Source organism: Anolis carolinensis, chromosome 6 (assembly GCF_035594765.1).
Source record: "Anolis carolinensis isolate JA03-04 chromosome 6, rAnoCar3.1.pri, whole genome shotgun sequence".
NCBI classification, from domain to species: Eukaryota; Metazoa; Chordata; class Lepidosauria; order Squamata; family Dactyloidae; genus Anolis; species Anolis carolinensis.
The window spans coordinates 46,802,458-46,824,040 of record NC_085846.1 but is presented as its reverse complement, the minus strand read 5'-3'; the positions used below and the strand labels follow the sequence as shown (position 1 = coordinate 46,824,040).

Below are 21,583 nucleotides of genomic sequence, written 5' to 3'. Positions count from 1 at the left end.
GCCTGATGAAGTAGTGTGGCTTCCCAAATGGCCTCATTCACTCTGCCTTAATGTATTGTGCCTGCGCTGTCGGGCACATTACATTTGAGTGAATATCCATTTTTTTGTAATGCATACCTTCAAAACTGAGGTGAGCACTGCATTTGATGATGTATTATATATTTGAGTAAATATGGGTACATCTGTTTGGACTTTGGAAATATATCCTTATGGGCACCACTTGCTTCAGTAGATTTTTCTCATACTTAACAATATCATATATCACTATGGAATTGAAACTGAACTGTAACATGTATTCACAGCCATGTTACATGCAAGAACTATGTGTACTGCTTAGTATGAAATGAGCAACTGCACTGTTCACCTCGTTGAATAAATACGTAATTGGGTTGCATTGTACCAAATGCAAAGATAGTGAACTCCTTTCTTCTTCACAAATAAAAAATGGAAATTACAATTAGTAGATTAGGATTCCTAGTACTTCAGGATTAGATTAGGATTCCTAGTTTACTGACATTTTTCTCATGTGTGTGTGTTTATTTATTTTTTAGGATTTGCATAATCTTGATCTTATGATTGGAATTGCTTCAGGGGGCATTGCTATATATAGAAAACTCATCTGTACGAGCTTCTATCCATGGTAAAATGATCATACTTTATCTTATGTGTGAATACAACCAAAAAAGCCTAAATTCTGAAATGATACATTTCACCTACTATAAAAACAGAAGTTATAAACTAGGTTTTGAATTCCAACTCCCAAATTCCTGTTAACTGGCAATGCTGCATGGGACTGATTGAAACTGAAGGCGAAAACAATTAGAAGGTATTGGATTGAAGCAGGCTGGTAATTAGTGTGTTGGGATATGGATAAATTTAAGCAAATATTCCTCACATCTATTCCTGTCTCCTTGATAAACAGTCATAATCACTCCCATCTCCATAGGTTCTTCCAAGCATTCTTGACAGGAGACTTTTAAGCAAAAATAATGAAATGGGGTGAATAAAATCACATTTTCAATAGACACTAAAAACAACTTATAGGAGCACAAGGGAAAATTTCCTCAGCTCTGGAAATCTGGGAGAGCAGATTTTTTTCCTTTTTTCTGAACTGCAAAATTGCATTCAGAGGGTGCCCAGGATCCCTTGATTCTACCGGCCTCTGATTGGTCACAAGAGTGAACAGTGGTGCCCTCTGGTAGATCTGCATGTAGGACAGAAGGAAAGTCTGGCAGAAGAAGCTGTTAGAAGTTTACCAGTGATCATATAGGATTTTGATCTCTGTGTCCATATAGCCTAGCAATACTAATACATCTTATTAGTGATCTTGCAATATATTGCATATGTATAATTAATTGCCTTCCCTCCAATTTTTGAACATGCCCATTTCACCTGGCTATTGGTTATTGGTTGTTGCTGAGTTTATGCTTTTATGATTTTATATGTTTTTGAATGTATCTTATGTTGTTGTATTTTATTGTTGCATTACTGGGCTTGGTCCCCATGTAAGCTGCCCTGAGTCCCTTTGGGGAGATGGAGTGGGATAAAAGAATAAAGTATAGTAGTAGTAGTAGTAGTAGTAGTAGTTATTATTATTATTATTATTATTATTATTATTATTATTATTATTATTATTATATTACTATTATTATTATTATTATTATTATTATTATTATTATTATTATTATTATTATTCTTGTTTTATTTGTGTGAATTTTACAACATTACTTAATTTGTCTTTCTTTCCAGGGTGAATATAATAAAAATTTCTTTTAAACGAAAGAAATTCTTTATTCAGCAGCGGCAAAAACACGTGAGTAAAGTTTTACAAGGAATATATGGATTAATCTTGTCTCAAGTTTTATGATTCCCCCCCCCCCCCCCCCCCCCAGTTCTTGGGACCTTGTGGACTGAAGCAAAATCCTCATGTCTATGTCATTGTTTTTCTTCCTTCCATTATGTAACTATGGTGGGGGAAATAAATAAGAACTTTGTCACAAATAAGAATTCTGACATTTTATTTCAGTCCCATTGGTGATGTTTTAAAAGGGGGTATGACTTTCATCATAGAAGTCTTCCACTGACTTGTGTCTCAGTTATTACATTTTCAGTTACCAAACAGAATTTTTCTTTCCTCACTTCTTTTAAGAGCTATAATACTAAAGTAGTATAACCTTATGAGTATTAATGACTATAGTTCCATTATATCATAAAGGCACTAGATCCTTTCTGATCTTAGAAGCCAAGTCAAGTCAGCTGTGTAATTTAATATATAGATGGGAGACCAACAAATTGTAAATGCTCTATATTTCCATATATGTTGACCTCATGTATAAGTCAAGGGCAGATTTGGGAGCAAAAATATGGTTTTTGATATGACCTGTGGATTTGTTGAGGAACTTTTCACAACGGGGAAAACACTATGGAGAGGAGGCCATTGCCCTTGGCAAAGTATTCAGAAAGGCTTTTTGCCATACTAGCCAGAGAAGGGGTCTCTTTTTTGTGATAAAAGTTAATGTGCAGTGTTAATTCTTATCAAAAAGGGAACAGCTTCTTTCTCTGACCAGAGTGGGGAAATGTTTAGTCTGTCCCAGGAAGACTAGTTTATTTCAGCTCATTTGAGGGAGGTGCCAAAGAGCTGCTGCAGGTGCTACCATTTTCCCACTCAGGCGTTCAAAAAAGCCAGAAAAAGCACCATGGCTGAAAGGGTGCAGGAATCCAGTGCTTATTCTAGGTTCTCCCAGGATGGGTTAAGCTCTCACATTTCATCATTCTACTCAGAGAAGGGATGGTTTCTTTTTTATATGAGTTAAGGTACAATACTTACATTAACCTGAGAATAAGTTGACCCAAGTTTTTTTGGGTTCTTTTTTTTTTTTACTAAAATGTTTATACTTATACACGAGTATGCACAGTATATAATAGAGGAAAGAACTGGTAAAACTACCTATGAGTATTCCTTGCCTAAGAAATTCCTATGAAACACATGGAATTGCTATAAATTAACAGGAGGATTATAACATATACATACACCTGTACACATACACACAAACCTATATAAAAATCCAATTACTATATAAATAATTAGAAACCGAAAATAGAATAATTTGCAATACAACATAGAGTTGGAAGAGACCACATAGACCATCTAGTCCAACCCCCTGCCATGCAAGGAAAGCACAATCAAAGTACCCCCGACAGATGGCCATCCAGCCTCAGTTTAAAAGTCTCCAACACACTCCAATGCAGTGAGTTCAGCTGTTGAATGTAAATTGGGTTTTATCTTTTGGTTTATCTTATTTTGTATTTTTATACGCCGTTGAATGTTTGCCTCTCTATATGTTGTAAGCCACCCTGAATCCCCACTGGGGAGATAGAAATAATGTCTGATTCTTATTTCTGGGTTTCAATTGGTGTGTCTATTTGTTTTTGTTTTGTTAATTACAACATTGAATGTTTGCCATTTGTGGTTGGAAACCGGCCTGAGTCCCCTCGGGGAGATAGGGCAGAATATAAATAAAGTTTTATTATTATTTTATCAGTATTATATTCATTCATTTTTCTCCTTCCAGTCAATCCCAGAATCATTAATTCAATTCACCCATAATCTTGTGGAATTTTCTCTTCTTTTGCATCTGCTTTTAAAAGGTTCTGTTTTCACCAATTGGTATTGGAGGTTACTTATTTGTTTATTTATTTGATATCCTGCCCTTCTCGTCCTGAAGGGGACTCAGGGCGGCTTACAACAAAGACACAATTTGATGCCTTGAACACATATCAACATAAAACAACATATGCTTTAAAATCACATTATTAAAACCTATCACTTGAAACAATTACTTAAAATCACACTATCTGAAAACATATGTCAGAAGCCATTCCAATTGTCATCTTAAGTTTAGTAACATCCTTGGATTCCCTGTCAGTTCTGCATTCACCCCCAGCATTTGACATCCTCGTTGTTTCACCCTCTTTACTTGTTTCTGGATCACAACATGGGGTCCATTTTGTTCCTGCTTCTTCTTCATTCTCATTTTTCAAATTCCATTTGTTCTAGAATTTCCAAACATTTGATCTTAGATTCATGGTTGATTTCTGAGATGATAAAGTTCAAAACTGAGTTCTTATAGAAGCACAGGTGACCAGTGGATGGTGTATTTTGGTTACTTTTCAGATGGCTCACTTGTAGATTTATACATTCCAATTATTCTTCTATAAAATAGAATGGTATTGACACTATTCATCCATTAGATGGTGCTGTCATCAATTATTAAAGAACAGGAACAGATTGAAAAGAAAAGGCAAGTCCAAACCAGTTCCAAAATCCAAGAGGATGTTGATTTTTGTTTTCTTTTTGTTTTGTCCAAGACACCCAGCTGGACAGAATTTGTAACACCAGATTAAAATAAACCAAACAAGTTAAGCAATCAAAGTAGTTCACTTTAGTAATATTCAAAAGGGAAAGAGAAAATCAATTGTTCTTTAAATAAGACTTTTGTTGCACAATGTCACCATTTCTCTCTCCCAGTTCTTAAATATTATTGGAATCAAATGGTATTTAAAGTCCTTTCTTCTATTCCGACCAGTAGTCTTAAAGGACCCTTGTTTTAGCCATATTTTAAACTGATGGCACAGCAGGTTAAACTGCTGAGCTGCTGAACTTCCTGACCAAAAGGTCAGTGGTTCAAATCCGGGGAGTGGTGTGAGCTCCTGCTGTTAGCTCCAGCTTCTGACAACCTAGCAGTTCAAAAACATGCAAATGTGAGTAGATCAATAGGTACTGCTCCGACAGGAAGGTAACCGCTCCATGCAGTCATGCTGGCCACATGACTTTGAAAGTGTCTACAGACAACGCCAGCTCTTCGACTTAGAAATGGATATGAGCACCAACCCACAGAGTCTGATACAACTGGACTTAATGTCAGGGGAAAACCTTTACCTTAATATAGATCATTCCCTCTTTCTGTCTTTAATTGCCTTTTTACATCTTCACTTGTAGCTTCTTTCACAGGTCCCCTTGAAGTTTATTATTTTATTACTCTATTTCTTCTTTCTTATTACTTCACGTCTTTATTACTTTAGTCCTCAATAATCTTCAGTATATTCATGTTTCTTGTTTCTTGGATTTTTTTTCAAGCCCCTTTCCTTCTCTTCTTTCTTCTCAGTGTGTACCCACTAACCTATTTCCTATCAAGGAGTTCCATCCCCTTTCTTTCTCCTCATAATTCCCCAGGGATCTATCAAGGGTCTTATGGTACTTGAGGGAAGGGGAGTCTTGTCTGATCGGTCAACAAGTAGGCTGGAGAAGAAGCTGTGTTGGATTATGTGAGTGCCTTTTCACCTTCTCTCCTCTTCAGTGGGTACATCGGGAGGGCTGCATCGATTTACAGCCTCCCCCAGACAGTTTCTGCTGTTTGGAAGCTCACAAGGTATTTTGCACTTCTCATGGCTTTGTTTATGTAAGCCAGATGAATTTCCTTTTGCAGGCAAACATATAATTCACACAAACGGCCATGGCACAAAGCCAGCTACTGTCAGCCCATCCATGTCGGAACCTGAAGTCTGAGGGATGAACACCTTGTTAGGAAATAAGTTAGTGGGTATACACTGAGAAGCTATGGAAGGATAGCCTGAAAGAATTAGTCTGAGACTCTCTCTGGTCCCAAATCTTTCCAAGTATGGAAATTGGACACAAACAGGAAAGTGGGACACAAACAAAAAGTGAAACAAATTTTTGGACAATGATAAAAGATCCGTGGGACATACGGCAGATGAGGGTCAGGGTGGGGCCCAGGCCACTCCACCCCGCAGGCAGCCAGAGCCTGCCAGGGCAACCACCCGTTCCACCAATAGAAGGAATTGTATTACTACTTCCTGATAAGTCAGCATGGTGGTGGTAGCAAGCAACTCCCCATGGGTGTTTCTGCTTGCGTTTCTGGAGCATAAAAGGATGTTGAAGATGTTGCACCTTCTTTCCCTCTCCTTCCGGCTGCCCTTTAAGGATGTTGGACCCAGTTATTGACCCAGAGCCAGCTGCAGCACCACTACTGCCAGGAGACTCATGTTTCCCAAATCAGAGTTTAAAGATTATACATAATATTTTCAAAATTAAAAGAATACCCAACAGTATCCAGCCTTTGGGATGCTATTATTTTTAGCTGTTAAGACAAAATCCAAATTTAAAATGCTGACAGTGCCCGCACAAAGGCCAAGCTCCATGTGTCACCTGCAATTTAAAGTGGGAAGTCTGACCAAGCGTGGCCAGACTCCCATTGAGGGCGGCACGGGACCTCTATCATCTACCCACACAGAGGAAGGCTGCTGTTATATTTTAATGGAAGAAAATCAAAGCACAAAGGGTTTGGATTGGAATCAAGAAAACACAAAGGTACTAGAGGGAGAAAGGAAATGTAGTTTTCCCAAGGGCCAAGCTCCGTGTGTTGCCCGCAATGTAACTTGGGAAGTCTGACCAAGCGTGGCCAGACTCCCTTTTAGGGGTGACACAGGAGGGACCCCTTTGGCCCACAAACCCTAACCCAGACAAATGTTGCTGCATGTTCTGTGGTAGAAGAAAAGGTAAGGGGATACACAAAGGATTTGGATTGGAAACAAGGAGATGCAAAGGTACTAGAGGGCGAAACAAATTGTAGTATTCCCAAGGATCAATTATAGAGAGAGACTGAAGGTTTGGAGTGGTTTTTAAAAAAGGTATTATACAACAGGAGCTCAAAAATGCCTTTGCTTTCAAAAATATATTTATTGTATAACAATATTTATTCTATTCTATTTGTTCTCTATAACAGCCCAAAGGAGAGGGAGGACCTAAGCCAGAGGCACTGCAGAGAGATAAAAGAGTAGATTTTCCAAGGGCCAGTTATAGAGAGAGACAGGTTTGTTTTCTAAACTGAGAAGGAAAGCCCAACAATTTCTTTCCTTTGAAAAATATTTGTTCTTTAAAAGACACAATAGAGGGAAGGAAAAGGGGGGTTTAAACAAAAAATTAAGAAGAAAAGATTTAAAGAATTTAAAATATTAAAGTACAGCAAAGCTAGCTAGCTAGCTACAAGAGAGAAATCCCCCCTTTCCCCTCAACCCCAAAGCCCCACACACGCTCCCCAGCCAAACACACCCCACCCCTTCAAAAATCCCAGCCCCTTCTCTTCAAAGAAAAAAATTAAAAAATATTCCAAGCCACTAGGCAAAAAATAAAACAAATCTTTCCCTACCAGCAAGGCAAGGAAATAGCAAGGCAAGGCAAAAGGCAAGACTGAAAGCAAGCAAGTGGGGAGAGAGCAAACCAGCCCAACATCAGCAGGAAAGGCCACACTCACAATGGGCACTTTAGGGGCAGACGCTCCCTTAAATACCCTGGCCATGTCACCTTTTCCTTGACCTCTGATTGGCCAAAAATCACCTCCTCTGACACATGTGAAAGAACTCCCGTAGAAAGTCACACGGTCCGAAAATGAAAGAAAGTCACAGTGACCATGCAACTTTCTCTTTCATGTGGCCTTTTGTTTCATCTGAAAATGGGTCTTTCGTTTTGTGCCTTCCAAATGGACGGTACGAAACAAATACCCGAATGAAACAAATGGAACAAATACTGCACCCACCTCTAGTAAATACTATGGCTTGCTCCCAAAGACACACAAATAATACTGTATGCATGCACTAGGGATTTCTTGTCTACCATTGCTGCTGTAATTCTTTGTGCTTCCTGGCTGATCTTGATGGCCATTGGACTGTTTAGAATCAAGTAGAGTGCAGAGACATAACAAGAAATTAGCAGAGATTTGAAGGTGGCAGAGCTCAAGAAATCATTGTTTTTAAGTTGCTAATATGAGGATGTGTTGTATATTGTTCATACTTTGTAACTTTCTGGGGTGTTGATAATCATTACCAAATGTTTTATATTTTCCTAAGGAATTATTTATTTTATTACGGAGATTTCTATGCCGCCTTTCGCCAGGATGGACTCAAGGCAGCTCACAATAATTAATTGGGAATGTATCCAAAAAGATTTTAGATGACTTTAACTTACAGATCTAGAAACATAAGGTGTTGCAGCTTTATGCTACTTGAAACAGTAGATGAAGCAATATGTTGTTTTTTGCTATTTTGTAAGGCAAAGCAGGCATTTAATTAAGCAGTTGATTCAAATATTTTGTGCTTATTTTTAGTACCTATCTTTCTTATTGCAGAGTGAATCCAGGGAACACATTGTTGCCTTCAATATGTTGAACTACAGAGCATGCAAAAACTTGTGGAAATCTTGTGTAGAGCTTCACACATTTTTCCAAGCAAAAAAGATGCTACCTCATGAAAAGAAATTACAATCTCATTTTTGGACCATGGGTTCTAGAACACCAACTAAGTGAGTACCTTCTTCGAAACCCTCTAATTCCGACTAATGTCAAATACATGCTATATGTCTAATATATAACTACCTTTCTGAATCATTTAAGCCTTACTACAAGATACTCATTTGGTAAACCTGTCTTACTATAGATTTCTGGTTAAACCACAAAATTAAAGCCACAAAATTGTACCACAGGAAAAGAAAGACATATTTATTGGGGTTGGGAGTTGGTGAGGTCTTTTGAATACCAAAAGAACTCATCTTTAAAATACAGTGTGGACCTGATTTGAAATTGCCATATCTCTGCAACTAAGGGTGTGCACATAGAGTTTCAAATGATTACCAATAGATGCTTCTCTCTGCACACAGCCTCTAACCTCAGTCATTTGCAGTATGGCAATTCCACAATATAAGGCCTAATTAGATATTCTCCATTTGTGGAGTTATTTTTTAGATTTGTTTCTGGCTCAAAATGGTTAGCAAAACTTGATTAACTTGATAACTCATTAAATCATTTGTAACTTTTCAGTGTAATTGTAACATGTTACTATCATGAAATATACTGATTTGAAATATACTGGTTCACCATTTTGAAACACTCTTTATATGTTCATCTGTTGAACATAGCAAAACTGATCACTGGATCAAGTGGCCTACAGATATGGATTTCAGTCTTAATATATATTACTTTGGCACAGAACATTTTAAATAATAGCTGATTAATGAAACCAGATTGTTTTCCCTCTCAGATTTAATTTACTGGTTACCTGGTTGCTCCATTTGTAGCTATTCTGTACTTGAACGGATTGAATGGGATGGAAATATAACATGTTTAAGCATCATTTTGCTCTGAGAAAATGAGGTGCTTAGGCATATCAGTGGCTTATGTGCTAGTTTATCATTTAATCCACCCGAAGACTGTATTTTTCAGATCATTTAAGTTGATTTTGGTGAGTCCTGTCAATTTATTTAGTCTAGTATACTTAAATGTAAGATTGCTTTCTTTAAAAAAAGTGAGGTTGCCAAACTTGTGCCCTTTATTCAAGGTAAGACATAATTAGCTATAATTAGTTTTGGGTATTCTGGGATTCAGGCCAGAACAATTATTGCAGATTTGGCATCTGTTTGAGTAATAAGGTGAGATTCCACTTATAAAATAGGTTAACAGTTGAAGAAGGGGGAGTCCTTGTTGTTTGGCTTCAGTCTGGATATGTTGTTAGGCAAAGCCTCTACATTTTAGGGATGGTGCATTTCAGGGTTGTCTTTATCAAATGTAGGGCATGATGATTGCTAAGCGTTTAATTCTATTTGTGATTATGTTGTTTTTTTCTTCACTGAGTCTGCTCACATAAAGCAGTTGTACCAGAATAAAAGCTGAAATTAACTGTTCAACTGTCAGACCAAAGTTGGCTTAATAGTGTGTTTTAAAATTATGAAGAAAGGTTAAGGAATAGCTGTAGCTGTATTCCCTTATTGAAAGGATCAGTTCTAAAACAGAACAGATTTCTCAGGAAAAATAAAATACAGGAGCCTCTTGGTTATGAACAAGATAGGTAATGTAGGTTTGTTCTTAAGCTGAATTTGCATGTAAGTTGGAACAGGTACATTTTTAAGTGTAACTCTAGCCCAAATGTTTTTAGTTTTGGATAGCATAGGGAAAGGCTAACACCCCTGTGATGTTTGTTTTGCAGTCTGTGCCCCTGTTCAAAACATTCTACCTCACTTTCTATCCCTGTGACTTTTGGATTTTGAAAAATTTTGCTTGTCATGGAAACAGGATAAAGCTTCAGTGGAGACACCTTTTTCCCCAAGATAATTCTGCCAGGATTGAATTTCCCTTCCTTGGGGTAGCTTTCATGTCATCTCCTTTTGTCTTAGCCCTGTTCTTAACTATAGGTTGTATGCAAGTCAGGTGTCTGTAACTAGGGTGACTGGCTGTAATGGAATAATAATAATAATAATAATAATAATAATAATAATAATAATAATAATAATAATTATTATTATTATTATTTCTTATAACCTGTCTCCATCTCTCCGAAGGGACTCGGGGCAACTCACATGGGGACAAGCCTTAAAAACATCAGTTTGATGTACAAATACTCAGATGTTGAGATAGTTCAGATGACAGAGTTCTACCTTGCACTTCTGTATTCTGCCATCCTGCAATATCTGCACATTCTTCCATTGCCTAGCTTGCAGTACTTATAACTGCTGTTCTCCTTTGGTAGTTGAATGGTATGCTGGTGCAGTGTGCACCTTTCATTTTTTTTCAGTTAGCAGATCAGATCATTCCTGAAAGTTGGAAACTATTTATTTGAATAACCTGATGCACGGTGAGTGAGTTTTTGAGAAGCTTTAGCCGCAATTTCAATTTTGCTTGACATATAAGTAACTTTGAAATACGTTTTCTCCGCACCAAGTATGGCATCCGAGAGAGATTCAGCCTTTGTGAAATGCTGATACTTAGATTAGAACAAGAATAATGAGATGAGAACTAGAAACATATAAGGACATAAAGTTACAGAGTTGGAAAGGACCTTGAAGGTCATCTTATCCTTGGTATAAGTATATAGTTGATATGTTAAATGTGGAAATCACAAATTGCAAATGGAATAATATATATAAAATTGAAAAGATTGCAATAATTAAGGGGATGTGGGAACCATTTAAGAACTATTTAGAAAACGTTCTTAGATATGGAGTGGAAAAATTAAGATTGAGTTTGATATTTCAAATGTAACTTCTGTAGTTTGTTGTAGAAATTGTATGTACAAGGAGGGGAAGATGGGAATGGGATAAAATGACAAAATAACAATAAAAACAAATTTTAAAAAATCTTATCCTATATCCTACTAAGTACAGAAATTATGCAAGTTGAGTGTCCCTGGCAAATAGTATCTGATTGAAAACTTCCAGTGGAGACTTCCAGTGGAGAAAAACTCATCACCACCTCCTGAAGCATCCTGTAATGTCCTGTTTGGAGCAGCCCTGATTCTCTGAAGGTTGCTCTTTAGATTTAGCAGATAAATCCTGCTGCTGTGCAATCTCCGTATAGTTCTACCACCGTCCTCTGGAGCACCAGTTCACTAGTCAGCTAAGTTTGCTAGGAATAAAGTCCAACTATACTGGAGTGCTGCCATGATTCATTTCTCTGTCTCAGACTTTAGGAGAATATCATGTCCTCCATGTATGAAGCACTGGAACAGTCAAGACAGAATTGCATTTTGTGTCAACTTATAAATGAAGGAAGATCCTCAGTCCTAGTTGGTAGATGCATGGGGCACAGTCAGAGGCCATTTTCTCTTTTCTTAAAAAAAGGCAGGGTCAGATTAGTAAAGCTTACCTCCTTCCCAGAGAAGCAGAAACCCACAATCCTTTCTCTTCTGAGGAAAAACAGGTTTGCTGTATTTTTCTCCCAAGTATACAATTTGAAGTAGTGAACCCTTCCCCCACCCCATAATCAATAAAACAATTAGACCTTGATAAGATGCCCTTTTCAATTGTCATTTGCTGCAAAAGGCTTGGAGAGGAAAGGTTTTTGGGACTTAGGAGAACGTTCTTATTTCTGAAGTTCCTTTTTCTATTCTTGATACCATCAAGCAGAATCCAGAGGAGGAGAGATAGCTGCTTACTGCCTATATGCTCCTACATCATAGGGAACCCAGTTTAAGTTAGGTTTTCAATGTCCTTTATATAACTCTTGAAGTCAGAAGAGGTGTGTGTGTTCATCACGGCATTCCTCCATGTCTGATTCTTCAGGAAAAAATGAGATCAGTTGCTAAACTACAAAAGGTGAGAGAAGTGGAGAAATAATGTGCAGTTCACAAGCTGCTTTTATTTACTGCCATTCAACAATGTTTGTTAATACAAACATAATGTTACCACTGGCATTGAACTATTGGCAATGGCGATACGACAGCTAGTCAGTGTATAGCAGTAGTCTGAAATAATCCTTTTCATACATGAAGTAAAATAAACAAAAACTTGCTTTGCACAAAGTAGTTTCTTTACATAGTCTGTTGTTTCATTTCAGATCTAATAATCAGTGTTGCAGAAAAGTAATAGGTGGCATGATTTGGAATCCAGCTTTGAGGAGATCATTATCTGTTGAACACCTAGAGACCAAAAGTCTTCCTTCACGATCTCCTCCAGTTACGCCAAACTGGTAAAGTATTGCTTAGATCTTTCAGAAAATAAAGAGCACAGAAGCAGATACAATACTGATAAAAGAAAAGCATCCTTCAGGAAACGCTTTCTTCATTTTAGATGAGGAATCTATTAGTTTTGTGGCTGGTTCTTCAAATAATATGTGTCTATGTTTATATTACTTGCTTCCAAAGCTTTGCTTTGGCAGTACATGTGTACATGTGTGCACATGTACACGCATGTACAGACATACTGAACAGTCTAACATCCTTTCCTCTCTGATTTGTGACCAAAAGTTAAATTGCTCAACACAATTTAACATGTAAGTTTTCTTCCTTTTTCAATGTTTTTGCGCTTGTCTCCAGCGGTGGTTGTAGTATATTGTTTAATGGTACAGCAGCCTTTTCAGGTTCACTTCCTGATGAATTTGTGGAGAAGCTAAAATTAGGAACTGGCTTCCCAAACCTAGTTGCCCTACTTGCCTTACGTAGAACAGGAGTTCACAATCACCCCCCTCCCAAATATTAAATTAAAACTTAGGTTTTAATTCTGTTCATATATAACTACACAGTAGAATTAACTTCTGAGTAAATATGCATTGGATTGAGCTGGTACCATGTTTTTTTCTATCTGCTCATAGGTTGGAGTGTTTTTCCTTTATGTTGTAGACTAAACTCATAATAAATGGGGATGAATCTTCGTGTATTGTTAGGAAAGCTATAAATTGCATGCACTGAAGAAACTTTATGATTAATATTATAATATGATAGGTTTCTCTCTTTAAGTCTTTCAAGAAAGTTTCTGCATCCTGAGATCTGGGCTCTGGGATCATCACGAAATGCCCTCTCTCAGTCCCACTACTATCGCCAGCACATTGATGGGGACACAAGCGGGAGCCTTCTTGGCATCTGCCCCTCAACTGTGGAACTCCCTTCCCAGGGAGGCCAGAATGACTCTCTCCTTGTTCCTCCAATGGCAGGCTAAAACCTTTTTATTCAAAAAGTTTTAGCAGGCTGCCAGGGGATGCTACATGTTGTTAGTTAACTATTTTCAACAGCTATGCAACCCAGCTATTTATTTATTTATTGGGATGGTATTTTAATTGAATTGTTTTACTAATTGTAACATGTGTAAATTCTATTTTAATATTTACCTTTTATATGTTTTTAATTGTATAGCTTTTAAAATGGTGAACTACTTTGGATCCCAATCCTGAGGAAAAAAAGCAGTATACAAATACATATAACACACTACTACTACTACTACTACTAATAATAATAATAATAATAATACTGCCTCTTTTTAAGGAGAAGTCCTAGACTGCGTCATGAGATTCGCAAACCAAAGCATTCATCTGTAGATAACCTTGCAAATGAGATTTCGTATATAACAGAAACGGAAGATGTTTTTTACACCTATAAGGACTCCTCAGCTTCAAAAGACTCTGATTCAGTATTATGTCAGAATCTCCAGCAAAGGTAAATAAATACATAGAAAAATTATGTGATTTCTGCAGTGCTTCACTTTCTCTTTGGTAAAGTTAAGTAAGTACCTCAGATAACAGATGCTGAGGGATACAAAATAATGATAAGGGACTGGAGTTCTGTGTGTCTGTTCCCTTAAAACAGTCAACTGTCTCAGGTACTTACTCTCCTCTGATTAAACTATCTATATCTGATCAGTTTCACTGCATGTAGAAAGTGTGGGATGCCTCTTTCCTTTTCCCTCAGTCAGCAAGTCTTTCACACACACACACACCGTCCCAATCTACTGCTATCACTGCCCCAACTCTGTTCCCATTCTGAATTCCCATTAACAAGTCAGGACTTGTGAAGTCACATTATAGCACATCTGAAGGAATAGACCGAAAAGATGCATGTGAATATGGAGAACAGATGCGGTGATTTAAAAAATATTTTAATGTTTCCTATTTTTCTCGTTATACTCCTGGAATAATAATGAAATTTGGCAGTTTTTTAGATCTCATTAGGTATATTATGGATGACAGGTTTTGGGTTATCATTTCTATATATAAAATAATGACAGAAAATGAGGTGAAATCTTCTGAACAGGCATACAGACAGCAAAATAAACACCACAGAGGTGGAAGGGCCCTATGCTATCCAAAGCTAATATATACACTTAAAAATGTACCTGTTCTGCCTACAAATTCAACTCAAGAACAGACCTACAGAATCTATCTCAATGTAAACTTTTTCCTACCCTGGAACTCACTCAAACCTTAAAAAAAAAACAAACCAAAAAAACCCCCCAAATATATTCTTCATATTAATTGTATCAACCCAGATTCGGGGTGTATAGTAACTTCCTTTATTGGCAAGGGTACAATAACTGTCAGAGGCTTTTATTGCTTAAAATTATTTCCTATAGTAAATGAATATATATGAGTATATCTCCCACATCTTGAAAATGTCAAATGCCAATGAAGACTGAATTCTCAGTCATATATACAACACGTTGAAAGAAGTCCTTTTTGTAGAAAAATTGTGTTTGTCTTATACAGTGCCATGAGTTTACATCTCAGTACTGAACGTCTTGTTTATTTTCCCTTAATGAAGGAATATATTGGAAAATAATTCAGCACAGAAGTCTTCACCTCAAACAAGCAATGAAGTTAGCAGCCTTCAGGGGTCTCATCCTTTGGGTGGAAGAGATAAACAATTTCCAGAAACAAATGAAAATCTTGCAAAAGGACTTTTAATGGACGATTCTAATCAATACTACTTTGATAAGGTATGGTAACTTGAAATGGATGAATCATCTGTATCATACAGAGTTTGTTGCAACTTGGCTGTTGACATACCTGTTTGTTCACTTCCATGTGAAACTTTTCAATTCAGGCTTTGCTTCAAGGAAAACTTAATAATTACTTAATTTAAGATGCACTGATTTCAATGGTACATCAGAATACCTAATTTCTAAGACAATCTTGCAGGTGTCTATTTAGACATAAATCACAATAATAGCAAAATATGTGAATAATAATAATAATAATAATGTTTATTTATAGCCTGCTTTTTCTCTCCACACGGAGACTCAAAGCAGCTCATAACTAAAAGGATTGCAATGCAACTTAAAATATACAAATATATAAGTATTAAAACAGTAAAAACATCATTAAAAGCATATAAAATCACAGCAGCCCCTGATTATCCTAAAAACCTTCTTCTTTAAAAGCCTTCCTGAATAAAAAGGTTTTAACCTGCTGCCTGAATGACAGCAGGGCAGGGGCCATTCTGGCTTCCCTGGAAGAAGGGAGTTCTAGAGTTGAGGAGCAGCCACTGAGAAGGAAGGCCCGCTCTCCCGTTCCCACCAACCAAGCTTGAGATGGAGGTTAACTTAGAGAAGGGCCTCTCCTGAAGATCTCGGGGCGTAGGCAGCTTCTTACAAGGGGATGTGCCCGACCAAATAGCCTGGACCTGTACTGTTTTATGAAGAACTGCAACCTTCATCTGGATCTAAACTATATGCATTGGTGCAGTTGATTGCTTGCCTATTACTCTTGAGTTATTTTCCTTTTCTTTCCATGATGATTGAACCTGGTTTTGTCATTGTATGTTTACATAGTTTAGATACAAGTGTTTATTTCTAAATGAATAAATCTAGAAGAAGGTTGCTGTGAATTTGATACATTCTCCAATTGTTTTTAACGAGTGTAACATGTTGTTGTTGTTGTTGTTGTTGTTGTGTGTCTTCAACTTGTTTCCAACCTATGGCAACCCTAAGAAGAATTTATTTCAGGATTTTCTTGGCAAAATTTGTTTTAAAAAAGATTGGTTTTTGCTTTCTTGCTTGCATAAAACCCAGGACTGTAATTTAAACACACACACAAGGCATATTGCTATCAAAAGGAACTACAAAAATAGAAAATACAGTAGGCTAACTAATTTTTAATGGCAAAGAGAGCATCGTTCCACAGATTTACATGGACTGCAAAAGGTGCATATCATCTATTTTGCTATTAATATATTTAGTAAATGTTAGGTGAAGGTAAAGGTTTTCCCCTGACATTAAGTCTAGTCATGTTTGATTCTGGGGGTTGGTGCACATCTCAATTTCTAAGCCGAAGAGCCGGCGTTGTCCATAGACACATCCAAAGTCATGTGACCTGCAAAGAGGAAGACCTCATTACAGATGGATGGACTAATAAGCCACAGTCCTATAATTGTAAGACCTGAATTAATAACAGGATCTCTTGGTAGTCTCTCATTCATAAGTCAAAGCCAACTTGATAACAAATAATCCCAACACAAACAATTTCCTTACACCTTACCCTCTACAAGGCTCAACTTCAGATAGGAGGCTGGCGTACCTGAGGGCAACAAAGCTATCCCTTGTGGTCCAGCACTGCTTTATGAAGCAACTGAACATTACTCTATTGCAGTGGTTTCCAACCTTTTTGACTCGTGGAGTCCTTTTTAGAATCAGTTTCTATGTGTGTGACAGGTGGGCGCTCGCCATCTGTTCATCTCGCGTTACAGTAATATTGGAGCAAGTTACAGCAATATGACCAAGTGTCCTCTGCTAGAGGAGGCACAAAATTCAACTTGTAAAATTTCCATTCAGAATGTCATTTCAGGTTTTATTAATTTGATTCTACTTTTTGTTTCCTATTCTTTAATTTAATTCAATTTTTATTAATTTTATTTCCCTGAAGCAGCCATGGAGCCCCTGGGAAGTACATGGGGAGCCTTTAGGGAACCACTACTTTATTGAATTCCTGCCAGTTTGTAACTTCCGTCAATAGAAGGGCCCTCACCATCATCCCTCTATTTTTGTGGGTAGTCTTACAATATGTCTGAATTATATGAGCATTCTAGTTTGTTGTTGTGAATTTGGAACTGCAACATTATGAAATAAAACAGTATTCATTTGCTACCACATTTAATGTTTTCAACGACAATACTGCTCCAAGATATCTGGGGTTGCTTTAGAACAGGCATGAGCAAACTTAGGCCCTCCAGGTGTTAGGAATTGTGGGAGTTGTAGTCCAAAACACCTAGATGGGTGAATTTTACCCATACATATTTTAGAACCTGGAATGCTTTGCTGAGATTACATGGGCCAATGGATGTCTGAGAGCAAAATATACATTGATATTTCCACCAGCAGGCTTTTTGTGAGAGGTATCTGTGGTTGCTTTGGAACTTGAAATGCTTGGTAGGGTTGTGTAATGTTGAACTTGAAAAAAAAGTGATGAGTTAAAGGGAGCAAGCATCCTTCTTGATCCCTTACTTCTTTGCTTCAAACTGAATCTTCTTATGAGAGGAGATATGTGGACTGAGATAAGCCACATTAGTATTTTGTATTAGTCTCTGTGTGAGCACAAGCCGGCAAATTCATCAGAATACAAGTAATTATACAATCCAGTTTCTAGTCATAATCGGTATGTAATACCACACCGTCCTTGTTGGTGGTCCATGTCGTGATGCCTGTTAAAAATCTGTGTCAAAGTTAATTCTAAGGGTTTTTAATGACTAGTCCCACCAGTCATGGATGTGCTTGAAAACATAGTTACAAGCACTACATTCTATATTATTATCAGTAGTATCTTTGCCATTCCTGGATTGGAGGAGACCCCACATCTCCTAGTGTTTAACTCATTCTGCCAACTATAATTGCATTTCCTTGATTTCATTTCAAAATAAATCATTATAGTGTTCTGAGTGGGGAAAAAACCCTGATAGATATAAAGTCATTAACTGTGGAGATTAATTCTTCTGTCTTTAAAAAGATTTCTGAATATGCTTGGACAGGATTTCTTTATACCTCCGTTGTTTCTATCTCTCTTTGAGTTAGTGATATATTTGTCAGACAGAATTACTTTCTTATCCAAGCCTCCCCCCACCAAAAAGAAATTACTGTTGTCCCGTCTGACTGTATCTTGCTATGTCTTCCCTTTTTTCTGACCACTAATTAAAGAACTGTAGTGGACATGCTTATTCTATGAGATAGGAATACTTGAATGGAGTGAACTATTTAAAGAAGTTTGTTTTAAATCTATAGGTAAAGATAAAGGTTCCCCCCTGACATTAAGTCTAGTCGTGTCTGACTCTGAGGGTTGGTGCTCATCTCCATTTCTAAGCCTAAGAGCCGGCATTGTCCATAGACACCTCCAGGTCATGTGGCCGGCATGGCTGCATAGAGCTCCGTTACCTTCCTGCCGGAGCAGCACCTATTGATCTACTCACATTTGCATGTTTTTGAGCTGCTATGTTGGCAGAAGCTGGGGCTAACAGCAAGAGCTCACTCCACTCCCCAGATTCGAACCAGTCAGTAAAGTCAGCAGCTCAGCAGTTTAATCTGCTGTGCCACTGGGGGCTCATCTTTTATTTATTTCTCGTGTCAGAAGCGAACTGAGAGTAAAAGTTGTAATTGATTTGCAAGCATAGAGATTTTTTTAAAGACCCTTGGCATTAATACTAAATGTCTTTTGCCCAGTAGCTGGCCACTTGGAGTGCCTCTGGGGTTGCTGTTAGGAGGTCCTCCATTGTGCATGTAGCAGGGCTCAGAGTTCTGGTTATGAGAGAATCTGCCGTCTACAAAGACGTTGCCCTGGACATGTCACGATCCTGCGTGGAGGCTTCTCTCATGTCCCCCGGCTCCTCTTTAAAACTATAGCATTGGGCTAGTCTCTGTAGAATTTGCCTATTTACTGGCTGTTCACAAAAGCCAATGCCTCCCATATTTTCAGGTCTTAAATATCTCTGATGCTATAGTTTTTGGGCATAAAAGGGCATTCCTTCAATTGAACTTATATTGTAATTCACACACTGCTTCTGTACTCAAGCTTTTAGATTTTCAAATAGTAGAGATAAGGATTTTCTGGCTATTAAAGAAATACATTGTTTTTAAATTAAAGCAGTTGTTCATACAAATTCTAGTGCTGGTTTATATAATGTATTTAGTGGGGCTTGCACTCTGGAAAAATTAATTGTTGTCTATAAATACAGGTAATTCAGTTGTGGAATTTTTTTTTAAAAAAAAGATCTGCCCACCAGAATCATTACTATGAAACTGAAAACTGAACAAATTACAAATGGAAGTCAAAATACTTGCTAACAAAATTGATTTAATAAGGATACACAACTAGAGAAGAGAACTTGCATCGGATTATGCACTCTGGAAAAATTAATTTCTTCTTTGTAAATCATGTAATTGTCTATAAATACAGGTAATTCAGTTGTGGAATTTTATTTAGAGAAGGAAACAATAGAAACAAAGTGTATTTTGAAGCAAATCTGAACAGCTCAAAAGCAGCAGAGGATCTGCTGTTACACAGTCCTGAACTGAAATGGACATGTGGTAACTGTGGCCTCAAGGTTGATGATGCATGAGTGCTGTATTTGATGGCAATTCTCTCCTGCATTCAAGGTGTTTAATCATTTACTAGCTAAACCCGGCTACGCTTCACTGTGGCTTAGTCTGATATGAAATGTATGTGAAAGTAAGTAAAAGTATTGTAGCGAACATAGATTTATTGAGAAAACACATCATTCAATTCAAATACCAGCCTTGCATTGCTGTGTGTATGTGGAATGAAAGGAAAGGAAGGAAAAAGAGGTTTTAACCAAAAATCATTTTTCATTGTAAAACTAGTGGATTGACTGCATTTTGGGTCTGTCTGTGTTTTCTTCATAAAGATAAAGATAAGATGGTTTACCGACTCTGGAGCATCTGATGTATAATTGTCCATGAGAGAAGCAATTGTTTCAATATTCAATCCACACATTTACAAAGATTACCCCTGTGCTTTATTGATATTCATAGCGAACTCAAGGCATATTGGAAATTGAAGTCGTTAGTACTCGAATGCCATGTCGATTGGAATGAGTGGTATTTGTGGAAGTAGTTCACGTCTTCACATTTATGAGGTCCAATCAGAATTGTTGCTTCAATTAGATTGTTCTTCAATTTTTAAAACTTCTAATTGTGTGCTATTGTATAACTTTGGAGATTGATGTTTTGTAATAATGTAATTGGCACTCCAATTTTTAAATACAGAATGTTTGACGGTAATCCGGAACCATTAAGAGAATTAAGAAATTCCATTGGAAAGTTCACTACTTCATATTAGTTCATCACGGAGTCAATGAATCTGTATGTCACTGTTTCACCTGTGATTTTGTTTAGAATGATGTTGTTCATCTCATGTACATTGACATTTTTAGCCGCTAGAATGGCTATTCTGCTCAACCATTAATGATTTCGATAATTTGTTTCTATGTTTTGGAAAACCTTGTCTACTAATTCTTGTTTTGAATTCACAATGTTGCAGAAATTAGATGGGAAGGTGATTCTGTGTGCCAGGTTTGGTCCAGATCTGTTGTCGGCTGGGTTTAGTGCACTCTGGATAAGGGTGAACTACAATCCCATAATCAAGGTCAATGCCCACAAACTATAGCAGTATGTTCAGTTAGCCATGGGGGTTCTCTGTGCCGAGTTTGGTCCTGGTCCATTGTCGGTGTGGGTCACTGGATGTAGGTGATGTAGGTATCTGGATGTAGATGAACTATAACTCCTGTCAGTCAAGGTCAATATTCTCCAAACTTCTCCAGTATTTACTGTTGGTCATGGGGAGTCTGTGTGCCAAGTTTTGTCCAGGTCCATCATTTGTGTGAGTCTCAGTGGTCTGTTGAAGTTGGAGCTGAATCAGGTGAAGGTACTGCAAATGCCATCATTCATGATCCATCCTCTTATTGGCATCAGGATGTGAGGTGGGTAATGGGGTGTCTGTGTGCCAAATATGGTCCAGGTCTGTCATTTGTGGGGGGTCACAGTGGTCTGATTTGGGTGAAAATCCCATCATCCATGATTTGTCCTCTCCTAACAACACCAGGATGTAAAGTGGGGCATGGGGTGTGCGTGTCTGCGTGCCAGGTTTGGTCCTGATCTGTCATTGGTGCAAGTCACAGTGGTCTGTGGGAGGTGAAGTGTTTGTAAGTACTGCGTATCCCATCATCGGTGATTCTCCCTCCCCCAAACTCATTATTAAAATGCTCGCATATTGGTATGCCATATTGTGTCAAAATTTCAAGTTGATTGACCAACTAC

The 21,583-nt window shown here is 37.6% G+C and overlaps 1 protein-coding gene across 8 annotated transcripts in view; it reads left to right on the top strand.

Moving 5' to 3' along the window:
- ptpn3 (protein tyrosine phosphatase non-receptor type 3) overlaps positions 1-21,583 on the top strand; it is a 104,043-nt gene that overhangs the window by 50,957 nt on the left and 31,503 nt on the right. For all 8 annotated transcript variants that reach the window (XM_016994484.2, XM_062984655.1, XM_062984654.1 and 5 more), the window contains 6 exons: positions 552-640; positions 1,750-1,813; positions 8,202-8,374; positions 12,396-12,527; positions 13,816-13,986; positions 15,088-15,262. In XM_016994484.2, the coding sequence (XP_016849973.2) occupies positions 552-640; positions 1,750-1,813; positions 8,202-8,374; positions 12,396-12,527; positions 13,816-13,986; positions 15,088-15,262 (804 nt within the window). The remainder of the gene's footprint in view (positions 1-551; positions 641-1,749; positions 1,814-8,201; positions 8,375-12,395; positions 12,528-13,815; positions 13,987-15,087; positions 15,263-21,583) is intronic.